Source organism: Linepithema humile, chromosome 1 (genome assembly GCF_040581485.1).
Source record: "Linepithema humile isolate Giens D197 chromosome 1, Lhum_UNIL_v1.0, whole genome shotgun sequence".
NCBI lineage: Eukaryota > Metazoa > Arthropoda > Insecta > Hymenoptera > Formicidae > Linepithema > Linepithema humile.
The window spans coordinates 29,509,641-29,537,503 of record NC_090128.1 but is presented as its reverse complement, the minus strand read 5'-3'; the positions used below and the strand labels follow the sequence as shown (position 1 = coordinate 29,537,503).

The 27,863-nt window shown below is 33.4% G+C and overlaps 4 protein-coding genes and 1 pseudogene across 7 annotated transcripts; 3 read left to right on the top strand and 2 right to left on the bottom strand.

Moving 5' to 3' along the window:
* Positions 1–164: 164 nt before the first annotated feature.
* LOC105668812 (activin receptor type-1) lies at positions 165–5,176 on the bottom strand. Its single transcript, XM_012361430.2, has 7 exons — positions 4,737–5,176; positions 4,251–4,423; positions 3,917–4,148; positions 3,478–3,746; positions 2,757–3,394; positions 2,453–2,687; positions 165–2,322 (listed from the first exon to the last, which is right to left on the bottom strand). The coding sequence occupies exons 1-7, from the start codon at positions 4,795–4,797 to the stop codon at positions 2,185–2,187; spliced, it is 1,746 nt and encodes a 581-aa protein (XP_012216853.1). The 5' UTR covers positions 4,798–5,176; the 3' UTR covers positions 165–2,184.
* A 340-nt stretch (positions 5,177–5,516) lies between these two features.
* LOC105668885 (nuclear pore glycoprotein p62-like) lies at positions 5,517–9,996 on the top strand (annotated as a pseudogene).
* Positions 9,942–11,341, bottom strand: LOC105668879 (checkpoint protein HUS1-like). The gene is made up of 3 exons (XM_012361529.2): positions 10,979–11,341; positions 10,463–10,869; positions 9,942–10,380 (listed from the first exon to the last, which is right to left on the bottom strand). The coding sequence occupies exons 1-3, from the start codon at positions 11,028–11,030 to the stop codon at positions 10,018–10,020; spliced, it is 822 nt and encodes a 273-aa protein (XP_012216952.1). The 5' UTR covers positions 11,031–11,341; the 3' UTR covers positions 9,942–10,017.
* On the top strand, positions 10,934–14,381 carry LOC105668865 (mitochondrial nicotinamide adenine dinucleotide transporter SLC25A51). 3 transcript variants are annotated; one of them, XM_067347617.1, is made up of 3 exons: positions 10,934–10,952; positions 12,256–12,532; positions 12,620–14,381. In XM_067347617.1, exons 2-3 carry the CDS (start codon positions 12,386–12,388, stop codon positions 13,328–13,330), a joined length of 858 nt encoding a protein of 285 aa, XP_067203718.1. In that variant the 5' UTR covers positions 10,934–10,952; positions 12,256–12,385; the 3' UTR covers positions 13,331–14,381. The 3 variants fall into 3 exon arrangements, with proteins under 3 accessions (XP_067203718.1, XP_012216931.1, XP_012216939.1); XM_012361508.2 differs by lacking the exon at positions 10,934–10,952 and adding an exon at positions 11,692–11,897; XM_012361516.2 differs by lacking the exon at positions 10,934–10,952 and adding an exon at positions 11,999–12,120.
* Positions 14,382–14,582: 201 nt separating this feature from the next.
* On the top strand, positions 14,583–27,753 carry Syn2 (Syntrophin-like 2). 2 transcript variants are annotated; one of them, XM_012361495.2, is made up of 11 exons: positions 14,583–14,762; positions 15,311–15,604; positions 19,789–19,893; positions 20,023–20,218; positions 20,764–20,889; positions 20,994–21,155; positions 21,489–21,673; positions 21,810–21,968; positions 22,073–22,297; positions 22,378–22,581; positions 22,852–27,753. In XM_012361495.2, exons 2-11 carry the CDS (start codon positions 15,542–15,544, stop codon positions 22,957–22,959), a joined length of 1,533 nt encoding a protein of 510 aa, XP_012216918.1. In that variant the 5' UTR covers positions 14,583–14,762; positions 15,311–15,541; the 3' UTR covers positions 22,960–27,753. The 2 variants fall into 2 exon arrangements, with proteins under 2 accessions (XP_012216918.1, XP_012216900.1); XM_012361477.2 differs by having other exon boundaries at positions 20,020–20,218.
* The last annotated feature ends 110 nt before the right edge of the window (positions 27,754–27,863 follow it).

The window sequence follows — 27,863 nt, the reverse complement described above, 5'->3', positions numbered from 1 at the left end:
ATATCAAATATTATATCTGTTTAGGATAAAGCTGTAAAGCTTATACAGCAACATAACATTGAGAGAAAAAGAAGCGGGAATAAGGAAATTCCAAAGGACAAGATTGCTCATTATTGCAAAAATTGCGAAGGTGATAAGAAAAATAGAACGGTTTTCTCAAAGAGTTTAGTATTGTCGGAGATGCAATCTTATATTGCTCGTCAAGATTGGAGACACGCAACACACTTATTTCCTAAACTTCTTGAATGCCCTGTTGAATTAGAGCCTTTAATATGGAGATACGTATTTATAATCTTATTGCACACGAATGAATCATCACATCTCCGTCAATTCTTAGAGCAATGCATAGGTAGTCATAGTTCAAATAACAGCACATTGTTAAAAAGATTACTATTATTACCTCTTAAGGAATAATTGATTTTGAGACAGTCTATCACATCATGTTGACATATTCGTGTTAAGTCAATGTATAGTGTTTGTTACATAAAAATCTTTGTACAATAATTGTATTACATCTAATTATACTACGTACTACTATATGTTTTTAGTAGTGCATTAACTATTTATATATAAACATCGAGTACGAAAGCAGTTCATGAAATTATGTTCAAAGTATTGTACAGAAATGTTTGCCATGACAATCTGCTTACTTTCGTACCACTTATTTTCATTTATAATTCACTGATGATTATGATTCTATGATAAGAAAGACATGTAATGATAATTATCAATACATATTATTTACAAATATCTTTTGATTATTTGTTTGAGTTGTTGATACTAGGCCCAATATTCAAAAGATTTTTAATATAAAAGAATTTTCCGCAAAATTTATGTGGAAATAAGTTCATACTTTTGGCGTTATTACAAATAGGGCTTAGTATAGAAAAGCCAGCCGAGCTAATCTTGTTTAAAATTACTTAGAAAAGCACTTAAAATAATGTGATTTCATTCAATCATTATTAAAATTAATTATTAAAATTAATCATGGTTAAAAAAGTTATATGGCTATGATCGTTCGCTACAGATTGTGAACAGAATAAAATTTCTATATTTATCTTAATAAATAATTTCGAACAATTGTTTCTCTGTAGAATTTACGATATTTCTCTAGTGATTTGGTTTGACGAAGTTTATATATTTAATACAGTCGAATCCCTCTATATTTAACTCCTTTTTATTTTGAATAGGCTAGTGTATCTTATAATAATCTTAATTTCTTATGTTAGGTATTTTTCTATTGTTTCTCACATTTGCATGGCGATTGTGTGATCATGTCAGAATGAGAAAGCATGTGAAAGAATATCTAAAGAATATCTTAATAATATCTTAATAATATCTTAATAATATCTTTTTTCGCTCTTAAATGATTGCAAATACAAGATTTTTCGTTCTGCAATATAAAAAATTTAGAATAAAGAATTTGCAGTCTCGATGCATTAATTGCCGATTGATGGGATAGATTTACACATTTCATGATGTATCACTAAATAACTGAATAAACAGATCTACTTCTTTATATTTGAAATAAAAAACTTCCAATTTAAAAGAACTTGCATCGATAAAGCGTGAGATTATTTAGAATATTAATTAATTTTTAATTAGTAATTTTCTGAATTGAAAATACGTGTTATTGATTACTAATTTATACCGATCACTCGATACGCGTAAAAAACTATATTCGTACTAAATTCGTATTAAACAGCTTAATATGGTAATGTAAACGATATAGTATGGATAAGACGTAAAATATAAACTAGGCCACTGAATTTGTGCGGGGTTGTTTCAACTTTTAAACGTGCGAAAACGCAGATAAAAAATACGTATCTCTTATTTTTACAACATATTCAAAGCCCGTCAAAATCGGAGGGAGATATCTGCATATTCCCTTGTTAGATGTAACGAGCGATTGCGAAGTATTAAGATTAGAGGGATTCGACTTAATTATCATTGTTCCGAGATGATAACAGTAATAGAACATAAAATGACAAAACCCATACGCCAAACATTAACAAAGTTACTTCGATATGTCAATATACGATATTTTGTTATCTTTTTGATATAACGGTTTGATAACGCATGAATGCTAATGACAATGATTGAACTTATTATGTGCATGATAGGTTGACGCAGCAACAGTAATAAATATATAGATGAAAGAGAGCTCAGTAAAGTGAACGCTGGTCAGTCAAGGGGTAAATGAACACGAGAATCATTAGCTGCTAATTTAACGAGTGTCTTCTTTACCCTAAGAATAGGCAATCTGGCTGCTGGTTTCCCATGCCAGCACTCTCGCATTAACTTTCCCATCCCAGCCAATGTCTGTCAAAGGAGTAATGATTTCAATTATTCACATATTAATATATGACACAAATAAATAGACAAAATAGTAATCTACATGTGAGTTAAGTTAAGTTTTGATAGATGTTAATATTTAAAAAAAATGATTTACCGGATCAGAATGCCACCTATTAGGAAGTGGCGGCCGTCGCTGGTCAAGCGAAACTAATTTACGCATTTCTTCTACAGAAGGTTCTTGATTACTGCTTGGTAACCATTCACTGTATGGCATTGTATATTCTAGGGCTACACCATTGCTTATGCATCTGCGACAGACTTCCCATAATATCAGTCCTAAACTATAGATATCAGCTTGTCTGAAGCTCTCTAAACATTCAATGTTTAACCTGAAAATGTAGAATAGACGTTGAGATTCGGTTAATTTGTAGCAAATATAAGAGAAGCATTTTACTAACATTTGTTCGAGAATTTCAGGGCTCATATAACGTTTTGTTCCTTGTCGCAAGTCAATTCTGTCTGCCGTAAGACGATCTTGTGTAGCTGCTAATGCAAAATCGGCAATAACGCAACCGCCATTAGTTTTGACCAGGATATTCTTCGATTTGAGATTGCGATGGGCCATAGCTGGTTTGCCTCTAGTGCCGTGAATCTCCGTATGCAGATAAAGCAAGCCGTTGGCGATGCTCAGACATATATTGAGTGTTTGATGATGTGTCAATGGATGCGGTGATCGGTTGAGATGATCAAAGAGCGAACCGAGCGGATGGTACTGCGTCACCAGCCAGAGTTGGGTGCAACTGGCTCTACTGGTCATATCGCTGCCAACATATCCTAGAATATTGTCGTGTCTGGATGGCAACAGCTGGGAATAAACCTCAGTCTCTCGAGCCCATGCGGCTTCGTCACGTGAGAAATAAATTTTTACTGCTACATTCTCGCCATGCCAGACTCCCCTCCACACTTCTCCGCCAAATCCTCCACTTCCATTGCCGAGACATTCTACTAAAGCTACTTGCTTAGCTAAAGTTCTTTGTACTAATAAGGGTAATCCAGAGCCGGATCCACTAGTCAAGCTTCGGCCGTCTAAATATTCCTACAAAACATTTTCAGCGTTAATTAACATACATAAGACATATAATTATTATATGATAGATATAAAAAAGTAGTTTTATGTACTTTGAGTGTACTGTCACCAGCAGCCGTCGCTCTAAGCTCGTGTGAATGATAAGTGGCGGATGATGTAGGCGAAGAGAAAGAGAAATGTAGCACAGAAGGTTCAACTTCAGAATCTAAAATAAGTTTATTCCGACGTGGCGCCATTGACCGTTTTTTCAGAGTTCGATGCACCAACAGACGGAATAGAATTCCTCCTATGATGAGCAGCCCAATTATTGGTCCAAGAATTGCAAATGTTAATTTTACTATATAATTTCCCTTGTCGGCATCTAAAAATAATTTAGAAATGTAAATTGCTTTTAATAAAATCTATCATTTTATTATAAATCAACTTACATATTTTATATATAAACATTTATATAAATATAAAATTTCTCACGAGATATTTATTTATCTCTAAGATTTATATCTATTCCCTCCTAAAATATAAACATCTTACTGGTTGAATAATCTTGCAGTGTAGGATATGGTCCAATATTACAAAAATCTTCTTGACAACATTGTATAGAATATTGAACAATACCCGATTCTCCTCTAATATAATTTTCTTTAGAGGTTCCATTTTGAACTCCTCGTTTATTGCACATAAACAACTTATGCTCCTCTGATTTAAAACAGCCACGGCTAACGTACTCTTTTCCATCGATTTGTTTCACCCTGGATTTCCAGCACTATAGAATACAATCAAAATGCAAATTTGTACGTATATTATATAAAGAAAATTTAATTTAAATTTAAAAAAATAAAGTATAAAACAATATAAAAATTCTTACAGTAATTGCATTATAGCAGACATCGTTAGACGATGAACACTCGGCATCTTCACATATATAGCACTTTAAATGTTTTTGGCCAAGTACATGGCTATCAAAACTATCTAATGGCTCAGATAAAGAGGATTTTTCCGGAAAAAGAGTAACATCTTCTTCCTCTACTGCAATTTGTGCTAAAAAATATGAATGATAGTGTAAGTAAAAAATATAAAAAAATAACGTACAATATATTTATACTAATAATAAAAATAATAACAGAAATTGATAAAAAGAATCACGAATCAGTTTTAAAACACACTCTAAACTATTCAGATTTTTACGTGTCATAAATTTACGTGGCAAAAACTTTATCAATCTTTGTCAGAAGTAGACAACACAAATATCTAAAACCATATATTCGAGCAAGAGAAGAGATAAATATCCCATTTAGAATTACACATTATATGAAGAATATAGCTTATAATTTACAATAGTTCATCTTCATACCTGGACATGATTCGAATATCAACAAGAGTACAAAATGCGTGACAAATATAGCATCCGCCATTTCTGTGCGCGTCAAAACTGGACTACTTGATTCAGAGCAAAATTACATTAAAATAAGTATCTTGTAATCTCTCTGCCGCACTTGACATCCTTGTAATCCTCTCTTTTTACTCAGCAAGTATTCTGAGGTGCAAAATGCATAAGTTCGTCATTCAAGTAACGAACGTTGGTTCTATTTACGTCTGGTGCATAGTTTTCATAGGCATTGGTATACTCGAGTTATATTATCGTATAATTAGTGTTATATACTGATTTCCTAGAAAAGAACTTAGCTGGCGCTCCGTTTAATATCATTATAACATGTTATCTATTTTTTTAACCTTACGTTTAATCTTTCAGATATCAAACACAAATATTAAAATACAAGACACAGAAAGTTGGATACAGTTGTAAGTGGACACTTGTGCACCGTAACGCCGTCTGTCGTCGTGGAACTGAATTGAAACAAACTTATAGCGTTTTCAATTATACAGGATTTGAACGACCCAGGGTTGGTTAATGACGTCATTGCAACCTCTCCACCAATGAAAGACTTGCATTTATAGTAAAATAGTGATTGATCAACCCTGGGTCGTTCAAATCCTGTATAATCGAAAACGCTATTAGAAGTGAAAACTCTTATAGGGTGCATTCGTTTATGCAGTTACTGCCGCAGATGTCGTTTGTTTACTCCGCCTGCAAAAACGACTGCAGCGCAGTTTGTCGTTCGTTTACGCAGGGATGTATCTCATCTGCGCAGGTACTTCGGAGGTCCTGCTCTGGATGCTCTGCTTGCAGTACTGCGTAAACGAATACACCCATTGCAAATCTAGCTTAATTATCCGCATCCACATTGATTAATTAAAATGTGAAAATAAATTTTATTAAAGTAAAAAATCAAAAAGGGGTAGAACAACTCCTCGAAATCGATCCCGCAAAAGTAAAAATAATCCAAGGTAAGTATTATATAATGGAAAAATTTTTTAAAGTTTACAATATTCGTATTTACAATCAAATTAACCTAAAAATGCACACGTATTGAATGTAGATTGAAAATCTAAACACATAAAATTCTAAACTGTCTGAATTTTCTATAAACAAATTTTGTAATGTTTTGGGATTTGTTTTTATAAATGTATCTCAGGTACAAGTTCTGCTGCAATAGTTCCTAACCATGTAATGACTTCGTCTACAGCTGATATAGAAAAAGGATCAGAGAACTCTCAATTTAAGAATGTTTTGATTCAGTCTTTATTATTTTCGCAAAATTTTGTACATACACAACGTAATGCAACTTCGCCAATGCTTTTAAATCCATTCACGCAGCCATTCACGCAGGTGTGCGTTCGGTAAATTAAGTAACGTGACTAGCAGATGATAAACGCAGTGAATGCGCTAACCGCTGCATAAACAAATGCACCCATAGCGTTTTCGATTATACAGGATTTGAACGACCCAGGGTTGGTTAATGACGTCATTGCAACCTCTCCACCAATGAAAGACTTGCATTTATAGTAAAATAGTGATTAATCAACCCTGGGTCGTTCAAATCCTGTATAATCGAAAACGCTATTAGGCTGGCGTCACATAGAACCCATAATCCGTAATCCGCACCGGAAGTCCGCAAAAGTTACTAGGGATTGCGTCCGTAACGTTACGTGTGTTTTTTCTCCTTGTGTCCCATGGAGCCGTAAATACACACGTAACGGTATTACTATTTTTTATTTAACAAATTATAATTGTTTATTTGTATTTTATTCATAAGAAAACTACAGAATATATTATAATTTTAACAAAAATTTTAATTAAATCGTCAAATTTAGTTAAATAAATAAAATTAAAAAAAGCATTACTAGTAATAACTAGTAACTTTTAGTAACTTTTACGGAAATTTCATGGAATTACGGCTCCATGGGACACAAGGAGATAAAACACACGTAACGTTACGGACGCAATCCCTAGTAACTTTTGCGGACTTCCGGTGCGGATTACGGATTACGGGTTCTATGTGACGCCGGCCTAAGGCCTAAGGCGTAACGTTACGTGTGTTTTTTCTCCTTGTGTCCCATGGAGCCGTAAATACACACGTAACGGTATTACTATTTTTTATTTAACAAATTATAATTGTTTATTTGTATTTTATTCATAAGAAAACTACAGAATATATTATAATTTTAACAAAAATTTTAATTAAATCGTCAAATTTAGTTAAATAAATAAAATTAAAAAAAGCATTACTAGTAATAACTAGTAACTTTTAGTAACTTTTACGGAAATTTCATGGAATTACGGCTCCATGGGACACAAGGAGATAAAACACACGTAACGTTACGGACGCAATCCCTAGTAACTTTTGCGGACTTTCGGTGCGGATTACGGATTACGGGTTCTATGTGACGCCGGCCTTAGGGTGCCGTCACATATAGTCCGTAATCCGTAATCCGCACCGGAAGTCCGCAAAAGTTACTAGGTATTTCGTCCGTAACGTTACGTGTGTTTTTATCTCCTTGTGTCCCATGGAGCCGTAAATACAGACGTAACGGTAGTACTATTTTTTATTTAACAGATTATAATTGTTTATTTGTATTTTATTCATAAGAAAACTACAGAATATATTATGATTTTAACAAAAGTTTTAATTAAATCGTCAAATTTAGTTAAATAAATAAAATTAGAAAAAGCATTACTAGTAATAACTAGTAACTTGTAGTAACTTTTACGGAAATTTCATGGAATTACGGCTCCATGGGACACAAGGAGATAAAAACACACGTAACGTTACGGACGAAATACCTAGTAACTTTTGCAGACTTTCGGTGCGGATTACGGATTACGGGCTGTATGTGACGGCACCCTTAGGCCGGCGTCACATAGAACCCGTAATCCGTAATCCGCACCGGAAGTCCGCAAAAGTTACTAAGAATTGCGTCCGTAACGTTACGTGTGTTTTATCTCCTTGTGTCCCATGGAGCCGTAATTCCATGAAATTTCCGTAAAAGTTACTAAAAGTTACTAGTTATTACTAGTAATGCTTTTTTTAATTTTATTTATTTAACTAAATTTGACGATTTAATTAAAATTTTTGTTAAAATTATAATATATTCTGTAGTTTTCTTATGAATAAAATACAAATAAATACTTATAATCTGTTAAATAAAAAATAGTAATACCGTTACGTGTGTATTTACGGCTCCATGGGACACAAGGAGAAAAAACACACGTAACGTTACGGACGCAATCCTTAGTAACTTTTGCGGACTTCCGGTGCGGATTACGGATTACGGGTTCTATGTGACGCCGGCCTTAGTCCGTGTTACGGACGAAATACCTAGTAACTTTTGCGGACTTCCGGTGCGGATTACGGATTACGGGCTGTATGTGACGGTACCCTCATTGGTGGAGAGGTTGCAATGACGTCATTAACCAACCCTGGGTCGTTCAAATCCTGTATAATCGAAAACGCTATTATTAAAAAAAGCGAAACAACGCCATCTAGAGTTCAATGGGTGAATACCAATAATAACGTCGAGTATACGATGTAGTAAGATACTGGACTATCTGGAATCCTAAAATCTACAACAGGGTACGTTAAAAAATAGGAAACATTTCCCTTTTTCACACTTTTAATTCAGAAGAAATTATTCAGTAGAGTTGAGTCTCTGCATTTTTTCCTCGTCGAATCACTTGTTGAATCGAATTACTTGGTTGTGTCTCGATTTTACGTGATTATGACCAAAATTAACTTGATCAATAATTAATGTATGTATGTTGCTTCACTTAGCATTGCACAATGGAGAGAGGATTTTTATTAGAAACAATGAATTATAATTGGTTAAAAATTTTGTTATTGGCAGTTTTGTTGGTTAAATTAATTTAGTCGAAATCGCCCTTTTTTAGTCTTTACCCATCTGCATTTTAATATAGTGATATAACTTTTATATCTGCAAGGACTTACTGGTTTGATATTTGGTACTCCAACTATCATGACTACTGGAACTGGATTTAGTCTTGGCACTAGCATAACAGCGACAACAACATCCATATCTACAGCAAATAGTCTGGCAAGTTTTACAACTCTGACAAACAGTGCAACAGTTTCAAGACTCTCTTTTGATCTTGCAAAAATATCTACACCTGCAACTATGGGATTTTCTCTTGCAACAACCACAACGCCAGATTGTAGTTTTGGAGGTGGAACAACTACTACTAGTACTACTACAGGATTTTCTTTGAGCAAAACAACTTCGGTTACTACTTCAGCAAGTTTAATAGCACCCTCTACTCGTACTTCATTGAAAACCACAACTACGTAAGTAAAAATTTACTTGATCATAAAATTTTTGCAATAATAGTTCTTAACATTTTCAAGTAACAATAAGTTTAATTATACAAATTAAAAAAAAAATTTTAATTTTTTTTTAATTTTTAATATGCTGATTACAATTAATCTGTTAAGATTTCCAACCGTTATTATTTATCATTAATTTAAAAATTATGAAACTTTTGCTATATTGTATTGCAGTGTTAGTTCTGCAACTGGCATTCAACCAGGGACTAATTTCAATCAACTGGAGGAATCGATTAATAAATGGACTTTAGAGGAACAAGAAAAAGGATTTGTGAATCAAGCAACATAGGTTAATGCTTGGGATAAATTGTTGATAACAAACGGAGAGAAAATAGTGACATTGAATCAAGAGGTGAGAGATTGAAAGAGTGAAAATTGAACAACAACAATTAGACTATGAAATTATGACTTAAACTATGTCGTAAGTTTTATTGATAGCGTATAAATTAATAAATTATCTTAATTAACATAACATTAATTAGCCCATTTTAATTATATGAAATATACTGTTCAGATTGCGCAGCAAAAAGATATACAAGAATGTCTAGTACATTAGAAAAAGAATTTAGCGTCTCTTTCTGTCTCGGATTCTGATCGAGAATACGCGTGTTGTTTGTCAGAGAATCTCGATATGCAATTAAAATGTATGTAGGAGGATTTGAAGGAAATAATAGAGCATTTGAGCAAGAGAGTGAACAGAATTTACATTTAGCTTATAATTATTTTATATGTAAACTGTAGGAATTATTTTTTGTGAATGTATAATAAAATTAAATATTTAACAAAAAGTAGAAAGTGTGAATTGATAAATGTACGAATGAAAAGGTGAAAAATATGTACATATATTTTGTAATTAAATAATATTATACATGATTGACACATTTTTCTCATTGCTTAAGAAATAATGGCTGGTATAAAGTAATGTATCTTAATATAATCTCCTGCATCCAAAGTTAATTTTACCATCTTCTCTTGCAGTATATTACATTTAACACTGTCTGGATGGAGAATGTCCCAATTCAAAAACATTGCCAATTTCTTTACACTTACAATCGCACAGATATCACTAGCCTCTTCTAGTCTGTTTTCCAACACTTGTAAGTTTTTAAAGTAAGTAGTTACAGTAGCAAAATCCACTTCAATCTTTAATGTCAATTCACCACGTTTATTGGCACTTATAATCAATTGTGAACTCATATTTTTCATTCTATCTACAATATGTCGTAGACGCTTTAGCTGTGGTATTTCTATTGATATCTAAAATAAAATTTTAGTCTTATTAGATAATTACTACATTGGGTACACATATTTATGAAGTATATTATTATCATATATATACATCAAACTCTAAAATATCTGGCATTTTGTGTTCTGGCCATTCCTTGCGCGATATGAGTTTCACAGGCACGTCGTGTGTACATTGTCGAGAGTCAATAGACAGGGAAGATAAATCAATATCAAATGTCAGGCAAGGTTGCCGCTTATTTGTTAACTTAATTTTAACACTTTTTGCTGTCGCTTTTAGGCTGTTTAAACTTCTAGCAAACATTGAAGCCTCAAATTCCAGGTAAATTACATTTTCTTCCTCCGACACTCCACTCATAACATACTCTGTGAAGAAATATTGTTGAGAAAATACAGCCCATAGCACAGGTGTTCGTTCGTCACCGACATTGAAACATAATTCATCTGGTGTCAATCGCAGAACACAATATTTCGCCATTTGTGATATAGTGTTAACAATATCTAAAATAACAGATTATATTTAATGAAGCTAAATAGATAATAAACAAAATATCAAGATCAACATTTCCAAAATATCTAAAAAGGTTAGAACATAAAATTCTAATTTTACTTGTAAAATCCCGCATGACACCTGCGTCCATCATTCTGCATTTGAACTTCATTTTTAATTAAATCGTATATTTTTTATACTAATATTATTAAAAATAAAAACTAATATCAGTAAAATATGAAATTGGTTGAAACTGGCGCGAAAGAGCGACACATCGTCGAACGCACATGTTGACCAACGCATATCAACGATTTCAAGTCAGAGTTGCCAGATTCAAGACACGAGCAACGAGTAACCGACCGCACACTGAAAAGTGAAAAGTGAAAATTTCACGAAATTTTATTTCATTTTTTGAATTCGCCGAATAAAATTGTCAAATTCACATAAAAGTTTTCATTTTTCATGTTTCCGTTTCTAGGGAAAAATTACATAATCGATGTTCAGCATGTTATAGAGTTCAATATTCTGATCCAATAGAAAAATGTATTCTTTAGAGATTTTATTAATGTCATATTTGTTGATAAAATGAAAAATTTTAATTGGATACAACAGTATGAATCTTTTATAAGATTACATTAAATCAAAATTAGCGTGCAATAAAATATAATGCAAACAAAAATAAAAAGATATAAAAAATAAAAAGCGTATTTTTTAATTATATGTTTTTTATTTTAAGTTTTTAAGTTTATGAAAATATTTTTTTTAAATTTATATATATATTTTTTTCTATGGATTCTACGTATAGAAAGTACAATAAAATTCAATAAAAGAATAGGTATACATGGTGAACATCAATCATGATCAATCATCAATCAGCTGTAAATAATATGGCGACGATTGACATTGCAAGTAACAATAATCGTGTAAAGTAACGAGTGCCGAGGATAATCTTCGGTATCGTTACGACGATACCTGAAGTTCCGGTTGACGCAGGTACCCCACAGCTATGGGTTGAATAAAGAAAAACGAGCATAAATACGTAAGTCGAGAAAAGGCACAGAAATTTCCACACGTGATATGATTAGATTAGGTTATGTAATGTAATTGCAATTTTCGCGGCTTTTTTTTATTTTGGACGTTAAACACTTATTTTTGAGCCTCTACATGCGAATCGCATATCGATTGATCATAAATTTATTTGAGTAAAATTGTCATGTGATATCATTTGCGTGAGATAATGTTAATATATGAGGTGTAAGATGGTATGAATAAATGGATTTATAAAACGATAAGAGCAAAATTAAATGGATTTATTATAATGTATTCCATCTTGCATGATAATGCATAATTACAAATATGAAAATTAGATCAACTTATCTTTATTTTTTATCTTTCAGATAGAAGATACATAATTCACTATGCAACAGCCACATATGTTTTTGAAGATTAAAATATATTTAAAATTAGAACAATTGAACACTTTTCTGCTTGGATACTGGATCTAGTACTGCTAAAAATTATACTAATATGAGTAACATTACATCACAGAAGTTTCCATTACAATCAGTTCTGAAACTCAACAGCAATGACTTCAAGGAATTTATTTGCGGTTGGGGGGCTGCTGTCATCAATGTCACTGTTACTTTTCCGATTAATAAAGTCATATTCAGACAGGTATATATGCAACATAAGTAACATTAATAAATATTTTTACAGTATGACAATATTTAAATGTCGGTGTGAAAATGATTTTTGTCACAGATTTTGGAAGGAATACCAGTGGGTGCTGCAGTTGGACAGATATCACGAGAGGGAATACGATTGCTGTATCGTGGAATTTTGCCACCTCTGTGCCAGAAGACTTTGTCTTTGAGCCTAATGTTCAGTGTATATGAAGGAAGCAAGCAAAGGATCTATCTGTTAACTGGAAGCGATGTACTGGGTAAGGTACTGGCAGCGAATATAGCTGGTACGTCGGAAGCTCTTCTGATGCCCCTTGAAAGAGTGCAAACATTGTTGCAAGATTGGCGATATCATGGGAAGTTCAAGAACACGTCCCATGCATTCAGATATCTGTTGGCGAATCACGGAATAACTGAGTGTTATCGTGGCATGGTTCCTATTATATACAGAAATGGCTTGTCCAATCTGATGTTCTTTACATTACGCGATCAATCAAAGATATTGATGGGTGAGCATGAATCGCTGCTGACGAATTTCGTTTGCGGTGCCTTGATCGGTGGCTTTACCAGCACAATATTTTATCCAATGAACGTGATCAAGATACACATGCAGACAAAGATAGGCGGCAATTTTGAGAAATTTCTGGCTGTGACTCGCGAAGTATACATCTCCAGAAATCAAAGTATAACTTCTTTTTACAAGGGTGTGCACTTGAATTATATGAGATCCTTTATTAGTTGGGGTGTGATAAACGCGGCGTATGATTTCTTGAAAAGCATTCTTTTTTAAATTTTTTAATAGGGATTTATTTAAGACTTGCGTTTAATACTCTGTTGTATATACTAGGTATTTTAGATGATAATAGGAAATTGTATTTTTTATAAGTGATGAATATTGCAATCGCACATTCTTCCTGTTATAAATATGCAGGATTGCACATAGGAAAAAAATGTATTGTGTATAAAAGCATATATATACATATAGCTTTATATATATATATATATATACATATATATATATATATATATATAAAGCTCTAAAAATATTTGCAAATACCAATCACTAATTAGCATATTTTTCAGGATTAACCAGAATTAAAACAATTTTTTTATAGAGATTGTATGATTTATACATATAATCAGATACATATTATATATTGTAATTTCTAACATATATAATTAATAATTTTATACAAGTTTTTGATAATTTCATTTTTTCAAATCTGTGAAAATTGTATGATTTTAAATGTAAATATTTTCAATATACATATTTAACGAAACAATTATAAATAAATGAACAAATTATAAATGAATAAATTTAGATAAACAGAGTTTACTCTGAATTATAAATACAAAGTACTACTTAATCATCATATGGTTGATCAAAGTCATCTATTTATTCTTCAAAAATTATATATAACCAAATTATGCTAAAATGCTGCATGAAAATTTTCTATATTCAATAATTGGAAAAATATATCATTGAAATGATCATTGAAATTCAATGACATGGCTTATAATCATTGTCGCATTATTAGAAAATATTCGTATAATAAAAAAATAGAAAATATTTGATATAAATACAATTTTCATTGTGATATTGTGTAATACAAAATGTTACAAAGACTTCTTTTGTATAAAATAATATAGGAAAAAGTTCATTATTTAAATGACTTGTGAAATTTATGTATCATTGTAATATATGTATAGGAATTAATTTTTATTTAGTGAAAAATATGTAAGATTTTACGACATGTAAAAAGCATTCAATGAGATGTCACAAGGAATATATTGTTAATTGTATTATTTAATAAATCAGTTTACACAAAGTAACGGAAAAATTATAATTTATTGTAGAATTAAATTATTTAAAAATATTAAGGCAAACTTAATTTTAACAATGTTGCACTTTGTAGAGGGTCAACGTAAAAATAGGTAAAATGGCGTATCAAATCGGTCACGGGGGCGACGGTCTTTCGATCCACACCTGAGCAAACGCCGCTTATGCGCGACGCTTGCCGTAAATCGATGCGCCGTGGCTTTCAGACCGTACAATACATGTCATACGCCGGTCGACTTACATAGCCAGTGATACTCGGCTCGTTCCTGTTGTCTTGCTTTCCGGCGCCTGGAAGCGTTTTGTCGCGTCTTTACAATCGTACTGACGTCGTTGTTCAACGCCAATTTAGTCTAATCGAATTTACCATCCTACGACTACATAGGTAGGGTTATAATTTGATCGAGCATGACAATTTCTGATCCAGAATCTTGCTTTGCTTCGCTTCGATTTTCCTTCAAGTTCGCTTCGAGTCTAGTTGAGGGATTGAAACCGGTGGTCTCAATTTTGGTGAGTTCTGTCCCTAAATCGTGTGAACATGTTAAAAAAAAAAACTACTTTACACTGAGCATCGTGAAAAGGACTTTTCGCGTTGAAGCAAGTACAAGTTTGTATTCAAGTCTTTCGAGGGAAGACGATTGTAAAAAGCACTTTATTCACTTAACGCGAATTGTCACGGATGAATATCGTGTTGCAACTTGAATTCATAAACCGCTTTAAATACACAAAAAAAAGTCCTTGCAATTAGGATCCATTGTTACGAATATAAGCATTATTTGCGTTGCAGAAATTGAAAACGCACCGGCATCAATCTCCCTTCCAGTAGCGCATCGCCGCGAATTTAGCCGCGCGATTTCGTCGCGATTGCCATCTCCCTCTTTCTCTCTCTCTCTCTTTCTCGAATCTAACTTGGTGCGACTGCTTTTCGCGCAGGGAGAGTGCTATGAAGGGCCATCGCGGTCACCGCGCTGCCGTCGCCGTTGCGAGAAACAGCCCGCTGCCGGGATCGTGGGAGCCGTGATAGTGTGATATCCACCAATGTCGCCAGCGGTGGTGATCGTCGCGTGCCTCGTCGCCGAGGCTAGCAGCAGCAGCAGCAGCAACAGCGCGAGCTCTCGAGAATACGCTAGGGTGCTGTCACCTCACTAATCGTTCACGAGAATAATGAGAATCAACGCGACGAAGATGAGCACTCCGATCGAGGAGAAGATTGACCAGAAGCTGAAGGTACGTGTACATATACACATATTACACATATACACACACACACATACACGTACACGTACCCGAAAGGTTAGAAAAAAAGGGCCAAGACCGATCTCTTTTGTTGCCCGTCAATCTTCGGTAATCAATAATGCACCTGTACTTGTACTCGCACTTAGTTACGTGCTTGGGATACTCGCGATGCAGCGTGCGTGCAATAATCCTGGCACGCGTCTCGATGAATTTGCTATGTAGCACAGATATGCGGCAGATATTCCTGGGTGTCCGTTTGGTGCTTTGAGCCGAGTCCCGATTAAAATTTGAATTTGGGAATTAAAAACCACCTTTGAAGGTTAATTTAAGATCTCTTAAACTGATATTTAAAAAATGTCGTGACAAGGCAAAGTTGTTCATTAATTCATTAGAAAACGCGTTTAAAATACTATTTTATATAATGGATGGAATAACGATCGAATATTTAGCATTAATCTGAATATTTTATTGTGAAAATATTGTTTTCAAAATAAATAATGTGATCGGACACTATAGTGTTTAGGAAGAAGATACTGCAATTATTATATTGTTATTATCTATCACTAATCAAATAATGCGGTTTTGTTCTATTCAATCCTGAATACAAGGTGTCTCCTTTCGAGTCACGTTTGTCCAACATTAACGTTTCATTCAACGTATCGTAATCATAAATTAAGTCACGGCAGCATTTACCGCTAGATACGGTATGTGAATACGGCCTCGTGTTTTTGCATACGATAAGAACGAATGAAAGGTCAAAAGAGCCGTGTATGCGACTGTGGGTGCATTTTAGCCGGGTCGCGTTGCACGTAATTTGCGACGGTCTACTCATTACTACCGTCCGCTCCGAATAGATATACAGATGAAGTAACGTTGGGAGAATGCTTCATCGTTAGAAAAGATACATTTAAGCTCGTTAACTTTTATTGACGTTAAAAAACACAGAAGAATTTGATGAATATTTGAAAGACACGCTGGCTGCATTATTTCGAGCCGTTTTCTAAAACGAAATTAATTGTTAAAATAAAATTATTCTCTTTTGTTGTGCAGCTTTTCTTGTCTGTCATTCTATATACAAGCGGGAAAAGGTGCCTCTAGTAATTTGAAGTAAAAGTAAATAATAGGGCGCCCTTTGGGTGCGTTTAGAAAATTTAATCAACGCACAATCGGGATTTTACACCTCGGATGTGAAATTTTCTGGATCAGCACTCATCTTCAGTCGATGCATCACGTGCAATTGTTCTCTTTGCATGCGCATTCCGATTCGTTGGCGCGTTTTATAATCCCGATAAAATACTCGGCGCGACAGGTGTAGCTTTTCGATCGAACAACGGTAACGTCATTAATTTCCCGTAAACGACCGACAATTCGCCGATAGTCGGAAACTAGTGAGAAAAGTTTTCGGCGCCACGTTTCGCCGCCTTGTTTTCGCGATGTCCTCTTTCGAATCAATCGTAACCTAATCGATTTCTTGTTTCCTTGCAAATCGTAGCACTGGCCACGATAACGAACAGATAGCGAGTGAACTATAGTACAGTAGGATCAACTCTGACCGATATCGGTAGAATCGACCGTTCCCATAAACGTCAGTTAAAGATAATCGAAGTTTCAGCGATTTTCTGCGTCCTCCTTTTTAGACATACGATTGAAAATAGGAAAATCAATTATAAATCTTGACTAATTTTGAATGCTTGTAAGAAGGAGCTTTTACATGTTGAAATTACCTATTTGCCGCTGGATGCGCCAAGCTTTGCAGCCTTGAAAACAGCACAAACAGCATCTAATTGATGCCTCCGCGGAAACAAGCCGTATTATTTGCGTTGACAAATGTCTGTTTGTGCTCCAAATCGATGGGTTTAGTATCTGCTATTATAACTATGGAAAAATCAATATATATATTCGCGTAGAGCAGCACGGGCAATATTTGATTATCTTTTTATTAATAACGTGTAATATTACACTGACGAATTGGTACATCCAACGATGTTAAACAGCGTTGCAGAGTTCATTTTTACGTCGCCGTAAAATTTGTGATGTTATCGCGCACACGGTTTTATGAGCACAACAATAGTTTGTTACGGCGCAATAAAGTTCTCATCCCGTAACCGCGTAACGGCTGCTCTATGTTCGCTTTTCTGTGCAAAAACAGAAAGGGTGCGAACGACATCGATCATTTCCGCGTTGCGCTTCCCGGACATTGAGGATTATTATGAAAAAAGCTGCAAAAAATGAGAAAACCGCGTAACTCGATAATATTCTGCAAATTTGCGGGACGTCCCGGAAAATTAATACGTGCAATGATAACCAATACAAAAAGAATGAAAGAGTATTGTTGCGAGATTAGAAAAGCATCGAGCTGTCATTTTCGACCAGCATTTAAACGTACATTTATTTTCCAAATATGAAATATATAAATAGTCGAACGTCTAAACGAAGTTAGCGGATGCTTTAAAACTATAAAATATATAATTACAATTTATCCTAGAAAATTTCAGAAAAGATATATTTCGTTTGAGGCAAATTGATCCCAATTTGGCGTGACGTTAATCGATACTTTGAAAACTGGTTTGCATATTTGGAGAGAACTTCGAGAGCAGTTCAACGTTCTAATAATAATTAATTGATATCGAATTAATTGGAACGCGGATGGATGGCGACGCGTACAAATGAGAGTACTGCCGGTTGGTTTACTAAAAATATAGTGTTAAATGTGTACGGAGTGCATTCTGGAAAATTCGCCGTGTCCCATTTTACCGATTTAACGACCCGAAAATCTCATTTATCGAGCACAGTTTTGATTGTCACTTGCAATTAATATATACGTATATTATGTATGTCGAACCGACCAATTTAGCGGCTTTCGCGACCAATCGAGTGTAATTTTCTTTGACACACGCGGAATCGATTTGTTCGCCACTGCATAGAAGCGGACATAGATTAATTTTTTTTTTATGAATGTCGAGATCAGATTTTCATATGCGTGGCATATAAATTGAATGGGCGTAAAAATGAATTCACTCTATAAATCTCTTTGATATTTTATATTTGATTTGCTGTATCCCAATTTTTACCTAAAGTGCACTGCAACAGTTTTCCGCTTAATGTGGAAAATGAACAACTTTCATGATAAATTATCTCTCATTTTTATTGACAAAAAAATAGATAAAAAAATTGATGAAAAACAGCTCACAATCTCTAATTACCGAATGGTTATTATTTTATTATTTACTTATTTTTCTCTATTACTGCGCACTTAGAGCTGTCATCGCCGAGAAAGAAATGCCAGAATTAGACCATTGTCGAATAATTTAGAGAGTCTTCATATTGAGAAGGAGAACGATCGATTAATTAAACGAAACTACACCAACCCCTGCACGCCCCCTCCGCCTTTACGCCGAAAAAATGATATAATGGATATTTGCAAATCGTGTGGATAACGTGGCCGTCGTCAAGCCGCGTGACAAATTAACAGATATGAATTAATTTGAACCGACCTATTGCGGTCTCTCGCTGGTTAAATGTAACGGGTGGATTCGTGTCGTATCGCCGGCCGCCAACGAACGGGAAGTAATGCAATAACGATTCCGTTTAAAATAATTAGGAGCGATCGCTGTAACGCAATAGAACGCTGACATTCAATTAAGAATGTAGCGAAACGACTCCGAAGCCTTATGCATAAATTCATGCAACGACTTTGTTCGGTTCAATCAATCAATATGCAGAGCTCATTTGTATCCGCATCAGTCTAACGGCAGCGCGTCTTCTCTTCTCTTTTAATCTTTCGCTTACTTCCGTGCCTTTGAAGAGCATCGCTTTTGAGAACTAAAATAACTTTTATTCCCTCTCTTCAATCCCCCGCGGGCTTTTATCTTGCCTTTCCTATCTCAATTCCGAGTAGCGAATGCAAACTACTTTGTGTTGGTTGTGAAAACATAGAAAATAGCGGATATTAGATGCGGCGCAAATCATAAAAATATGGAGCGTCTTTAACGAATTGTGATAAGTCGAATTATTCGGTTTATTATTTGAGACCGTCAGTTTATGGATTTATCGAAGTTTTCGAGCTCTTTATCTTCATTTCGACACGCGCGTGAATATATTTCGCTTATTTCGAGCGAATAAAATGACACTTGGATAGAGAATACTTTTTATCAATTTGAATTTATTATTGATAGGTACGGACGGGGATGGTGACGGTTAGCGATGGGAAAAGCAAGCCCGTGCCGATGCGTTTGCACTTGTCTATGGAGGTATTGAAGCTTCAGCGAGAGGATCTCGAGGTAAAGTGCCTTTCGATAATCACACTGTTTGTTCTTTGAATGAATGATGCTCGACCGTCGCACCAATCTGGCGCCTTATCGAACACAAGCACGGTGAGATATGTTAAAGACAAGGATGTATTTTAGCAGGCAGCGAATCACAATAAGCCACCTCTGGACGCTAAAGAGCGCATGGTGCAAATCACCAGGCAAAAGGTCGGTGGTTTGGGGCTGAGCATAAAGGGTGGCGCGGAACACAAACTTCCAGTACTCATATCGAGAATCTATAAGGGTCAGGCCGCCGATCAGTGCGGCCAGCTCTTTGTAGGAGACGCAATTATTAAAGGTATCGAAAATTGTACACACGCTTCAACATTAATATCATGTATAAATTATATCGAAATTATTAATACAATGGGAGTATATTTTATACATTGTAATATGTATTTTACATTTTTTTTCTATAAATTGCGTAAAATATGTCTTTTTCAATTTATAATAACAATAAGTATTTAATGAAAATTATTAATGACACTCTATGCTGTTGCAACATTAATATTACATTCAGCTTTGCATTTAATGCTATTTAAATTAAATTATTTCAATTTAAAACTCTGATATTTCGATAATATTCATTTTCTCTTTATTCGCACCGGTTGTAATGATATGACGTTGACAGTTCAGCAATAGTTGAGCAGTAGCGTATACAATTAATGAGTATTGATTTTGATTCTTACTTCTGTCAATGCTCGCTCCTATTGAAACAGAGAGTTGACATCGACACGATTCCGTGTTACACCCGAATCAAGCTCTGCTTGCGTTACAGCTCTTTGTATACGACAATGTTGAGAATTTATTGAATTACATAATTCGTGCTCTATGATTCTACAGTGAACGGAGAATATATTACGGCCTGTAATCACGATGATGCGGTGAATATTTTGAGGAACGCCGGTGATATAGTGGTTCTAACGGTCAAGCATTATCGAGCGGCCAAGCCATTTCTGCAGAAGAACGGTACTGTAACGTTAAATATTATCGCGATAACAACTGGCAACAAAATTAACGCAATCGATATGACATTTTGTACATTGACGTTTAAATTTAATCTGCATCGACAGAGAAAGAAGAGAGGTTGGATAATGTTGCCAATGGTACAGCGGAGGACGGATGGATATCGCCTAACAGACAGAGTAGCAGTCCCAGATGCAGCCACAGTCGACAAAGCTCCAACGCATCTTCCAGTTCAATGCAATACAAAAGATGGGTGGACGTCATTACGGGTAACTGTACTTCCGATCAAGTTTTAATATTTAAAATTCCATCTATTTTTATATTCCGCATTTAGCGCCGAATGCGCCATTTGAATCCGATTCTATTTTTATCTCATGTACACAAAGCGTTTCAGTGCGACGGTAAAAAAAGATTGCCATTGTCTAGGAAGTTATTTTTAATAAAGCATTACCATATGTGACATGTATAAATAGACACGTAATTTATATGCAACAGTTTATATTATTTCTCGGATGGAAAATCCGAGCGTTTGCAGTTGAAGCGAAATATGAATACGTGAGCGTTGCTTGCGGCACATGATAATTAATGCGACACTTTTTCAGTCCCGTTAATGATGGCATACGTGACGAGGTATATATTCGGTACCGATAAATTAAGGAGAAACGCGTTTGAAGTGAGAGGACTTAACGGGGCGCGCACAGGAGTGATACATTGCGATGACAGCGCTATTCTCAGTCAGTGGTTGAAATATATAACCGATAATATCACGGGATTGACGCATTTGCAGGTGATACTAATAACGCAGTTGATCATAATATTGGCATATCTTTCTATTTATCGCATTTCAAATTGCTTCAGTAATTCTATTATTCATTAATTACGCGCTCGTTATATAAATAGATTAAGCTTGAATTCAATTTCAGATGAAACTGTACAATCGTAATTTTGGAGTCGGCGAGCGAATAGAGTATATGGGTTGGGTGAACGAGGCAGTGAGCAATAGCAATCAACCGTGGCAGAGCTACAGACCGAGATTCCTAGCTTTAAAAGGACCAGACCTATTGTTATTCGAAACGCCTCCTGTACGTATTAGTCTGTGCTTTTCGTCTCATTTTGGATTTTTAAAGTCATTATGGATTTGTTCCACATATCACGTGTGTTCAAATCAAATTCTTATTGTTTTCAGTGCAATATTGGCGATTGGTCACGCTGCGCATTGACTTTCAAAGTCTACCAGACAATGTTCCGCGTGATGCGCGAGTCGGAGAACGTGGACGAGCGGCAGCATTGCTTCTTGGCGCAGAGTCCAGGAAAACCGCCGCGTTATTTGAGCGTCGAGACCAGGCAAGAACTCCTGCGAGTCGAGGCAGCATGGCATACCGCTATATGTTCAGCTGTTACGTATTTAAAGGTGAACGCATTCGCGTATATTTTTACGAAATATTTTTAACGCCGTTGCCCCGTCTCACATTGTTTCTCTCCTTATTGCAGAGTAAAACTTTTCCGGTAACCTTCAATAGTAGAAGCGCGGGCCTAACGTTAGAGTGGACTCAAGGATTCACGTTGTCATATGAAGGAATCGGTGAGATCGCGTGGCGTTACAAATTTTCTCAATTAAGAGGATCAAGCGATGATGGCAAGAGTAGGCTCAAATTGCACTTCCAAGAACCGGATAGTATTGCTATCGAAACAAAGGTAAATGCAAATCTTGTAGTAAAACTGAAAAGGTGTGTTGCAACACAGTGTTCCAATTCAATCTTTTTTTCAAGCTTTTTAAATTAAATATAATTTTTTTCTATCGCGAGAAATTGATTTTCAATGTCTTCAACGTTGACATTAAAGATTGGTTTTATCGAATTCTTAAAAAGGTATATTAAAAATCTGTGTTGCATACAACCCTTCAATTTTTCTTTCTCCTACATGTATAAGGAGCTGTGTATTTACGTTTTGCGTACGTTTCGACAGGAATTGGAGTGTTCCCAGTTGCAAAACTTGTTGTTCTGTATGCATGCGTTTCTTACCGCGAAGGTAGCCGCGGTAGACCCCACATTTTTAACGTCGACCACTCCGTAAAGAGATGTAATATAAATATAATATTAAACGTTATTGCCGACGAATCACCAAGTGGATCACTTTTGTGTTCTGTTGTCGTTAAACGGATTAGATAGAGCGTATGCGCTGAAAATTTACTGGGAAGAAGAGGAAAAAAAGAGAGAAAAAAAAAGAAGAGAAGGAAAAGGAAAGCGACAGAAACTAGTCAATATATCCAAAAGGTATTTTTATTGTTCACGTATAAAGATCACAAAGCGGTACTACTACTACTCATCCTACCAAGCCAATTTCACTAGTACGTATATGAACCTAACGGCTATTACAGTATTGTACGCATCTAGATAAGAATTCCCGTGCGTGTCCAGGAGCGACAGCATATATTTACTAAGGGTGTTTGGATATCCGAAATCACAGGTTCCGAAATTGCTCGAATTGGGTCGAAACTTTTGATCAAGAGATTTTGAAAGTTTCTTATTGTATACTTGATAACTATAATTTCGAATATTCGAATGTAGACATTGTGTATCGAATCGAGACAGATCGGACAAATGTATAATAACGTATTTAATTGTTATTTGCATAGTATTTTATAATTTTTTATGCAAATGTATCTTACACACAATTAATTTGACAAACTGGAAAATATATCTTTTCTTAAAACAAAATTTTTTTAAGCAAATCTATCTTAAACACAAGAAATCTACTAGAATGAAAAGTATATGTTTTGAAAAAAAAAGAGAATTTTTAAATAAGTTTATTTTGGATGTCAGTGTGTCATGTAAATCTAAGTTAAATACAATAAATTTGTCAGATCTGAAAAAAAAAGTTATTGTGTTTATTAAATAGCTCAGTAATATAATTGAGACTAAAATATGAGAAATTAATGTCTTTGATTATCTTTTAAAACTATTTTGATATCTATCGAAATTTTTTAAAAACTCTGATAATACTTGCTGTAATGTAATATAAATTTATTTCTGTCGGATTACAACGAGTGTTTTTAAAAATCTATAAAAGATTTCGACAAATATTTAGGTAACTTAGATATTCTTTAATAAATATTAATATATTTCATTAAATTTTAGATATTTTTTTCTTCTACATTTTAAATATTTTTTATAAAAATAAGTATGGTACATTTATGCAGTAAATAACTCTTGGGATCTTGTTTCAATCTGATTCGACTTTCTAACATCTGTATATCGAATTCTATCGGGTTCTTGAACTCTCAAGAATACATGACAAGAAATCTTTAAGATCTAATCTTGAAAAAGATTCCCGATACTATATAATCTGTTATTTTCGAGTATCCGTACATTTCTAGCATTTACGAATGATTGTTCGACTACGATGCGATTTATGTTATCTGCTTTTGTGGCACACATTTAACGTGCTTGGAATTTTTTGAAAAATAATCTTATATATACATGACTATATATATTTTTTAGATAGCATTTTTACGAATACGTTTTTATTATATTTTAATACGAAATGCTCTTTTTGTAAACGTGTTGTTTGTAAACGTTGCTTTCGTTGATGTTATATGTCTAAAATTATCGGAACGGCGTTAAATTAAAATTTACAGATACCAACACACCGGTTCATGATTTTTAAGAGTTACAATGGCGAGAATATAATATTTCTTTACTTATAATAGATTACTCATACATTTATAGATTATATTGCATACCATACATATATCAGGTGCCTTAAAAACCATGAACAAGGAGTAGCTAAATTAAAGGAGGCATCAAATTTTCGTTTCTCGTCAATGAGAAGATTCACCACGCATTCATATATTTAGGGTATTGACAAAAAACAAAAATTGTTGCATTTGACAGTAGAGAAAGTTTTGCAAATAATTTGCAATCTTAAAAAAATGCTTTGAAGAGTGTGATTGAATTGATAAACAGTATTGATTCGTCCAATACAATAAAACGTCAAAGTAACTCTATTACAGCCCTATAGCAATAAATTATAATCTATTATTAGATGGCTCACACTCGAATGTCGAATATTGGAATAGTTTATTTATCGATGCAGTATTATCGATGGGGGCAATAAGTTCTACAAATTAAGCATGAATATCATCGAGTTATTAACACACTTGTAATTGTATTTCTCTATACTAAGCGCAATAATTACGTTTTACTAATCGTTTAACTTACAATTCACGAAAATTCGTCTATATCCATAATTCTCAATTGTGAAAGAATGTCGTACGTGCTGAAAGCTTATTTGATACGTAATAAATATATGAATGTCATGTTTAAACAACTCGACAGATCTATAGTGTCTTTAAATATATCAATTATCTCTTTCCAATATCACTAGCTATAGCGATATAGAGTTAATATTGTATATTATGTGAGTATCTTATCAGTTCGCAATTATATTTAAAGCAATAAATCTATAACAAACGAACAATTAGAGAAATATACGATAGAGAGTAGGATATATATCACGTGCAAAATGTATCCAAAATCGTGGTATAATCGAGAAAGCAGTGATCTCTTATGCAAAAATAAGTCGAAAATTTAGAATAAAATTTTTTTACGCTTTATTTTTGAGAAAATTGATCTTCCTTCTTCATTATATTATTAATAATATATATAAAGACCAATTTTTTCAATTTTCAAAAACGAAGTCTTATAAAATTTTGTTCTGCATTTTCTTTTTCTTTTTTTTATTTTTATTTTTATAAGAGAAATTATTTTCTTTGGTTGTACTATAATTTCGGATATATTCTGTATATATGATAAGAAAACTGCATAATAATTATAATGCAAGAAAAAAAAGTATCATTATCAATAGCATCTGCGAGATTGTTGCACATTTTCCATTATACGCCTAATCATGTTTTAGTTTTTTTACGTGTAAGCGATCACGTACATTACATCATACATGATGTAAAACTACTTTTAATATTCAGGAGACTGTCGTGGATTTTTATTTCCATCACGTGTTTTGGGTGTCTCCGGTTACTCGTAGAAAGTGCCTACAAAGTAACATAGAGAAAATGTAAGAAAGTCCACTTCTGTTATATCATAGCATATCTCTTTAATGCCGACTGTACTTTTCTAGTCTGTAAAATGTCAGGGTGCGGTACTCGTAGTCACACATACAATATGTTTTTAATATTGTTTATTTCTCGAAATTCAGAAGCATTGGGAAAAAGAATATCATCATTTTTTTTCGTCGTCGTACAGACATTTATCATATAAAAGGGTACTTTCATCTACATATTTCTGAACATTATTCATGATGGACATATTAGGTATATATATTATAATAGTATAAGAATTAAACAATATGTGATCTTGAATTTAAGTACAGAGAGATAGCAATATTTTAAAAGTTGATTTAATTTAAATTTCTATTAAAATAATATTAAAATTAATTGAAAAGCGAAGTTTAATTGTTTTAATATTCTCGATATTTAATATATTAAAATTTTTATTATTTAATATTATTTTTATTTCGAGTGTTTTATTTTATTTTAAATTTTATTTTTAATTAATTTTTAGTTTTAACGTTGAACAGTTCGCGTTATTTTTTTCGATCATTCTTTATTCTAAGATGTTTTGTATTATTAATTTTTCTTAAATATTTTGTTAAACTCATTGCATATTCTTTGTACTCAAAATCAAGAGAATCAAGAACTGCACAATTATATAAGTAAGTTAAGAAGAATGGAATGAAGCTGGAAAAATCTAAAACAATTAGGTCTAGATTATAGTTATTTATTAAAACTACAAATATTGTTCTACGTAGTGTATTGTTGAAGAATATCTAACATTTTGTATATTTTACTAACTTCACGAATTGATTAAATTTATTTATAAATTGAACATTTTATATTTATCAAACTAAAAATGGTTTAATTTGTATTACATTATACATTATACATATAAGCAGGGAGCGGCAAAAAATTTATAATAAATTAATATTATTTAATTATTTAATTAATTATCACAGAAGAATATTTTCCGTTTAATCGATTAATCAGTAATCAAAATGAAAAATTATTTGATTACTCAATTAACTAATAATCAAAGCAAATAAAATAATTTAAATTACTTTATCAATCATTAATCAGAATTGAAAAAATTTTCGTTAGTTGATTAATCGGTAATCAGAATGAAATAATTGTAATTACTTGATTACTCAATAATCAAGGTCTGATATTTCTTGATTATTTCAGTTAATTAATAATCAGCGTAATAATCATCAATTTGGTAATATTTCTTTATATATCATTTATTAAATATTTACTTTAGATATTGCATTGAGAGAAGCAATTACCGAATCTTGCGAAATATTTTTTTAAATAAACGCAGACTTTTTCATTCACATTAAATATATTTGTTGATGCCGATCCCTGCATATAAGTAAATATTGTGAATTTTGTTTGTATTTATAAACTTGAAAGTACATTTTTCCTCAAATCTATGTGCTCGTATGATTTTCCAAATTCAGCTCATTCCATAAGTTGTGTAATAGAATAATTGTAAATAGCATACGATACTTTGCCTACTAATTCAGTTGAAGATATTCAACTGATTAATTTTAACAAGATTCTAAATTCTGTCTTTATGTTTTGTATTCAAATTTACTCGTTAGATTCATCTTCTTCTCTTTGCGGTTCGTATGCTTATACTGGATGGTATAAGAAATGAGATGCAAGAGCGAACTTGCGACGCCGGCTAACATTGATATCGGAATCTTACATTTCGAAATATAGTTTATCTGTTATAATGTCTATCCCCCCATTGACAATATGTTCCAAAATATATCATTGTTAGAAGTTACAAATCTGATGCATCCTTAATTGCCTATAAAGGGAAGGAGAATCTTTTATTGCATAATATTAATGTAGATGTACTTATAATTTATAAAGTAAAGACATGAATTTTTGTCAGTTA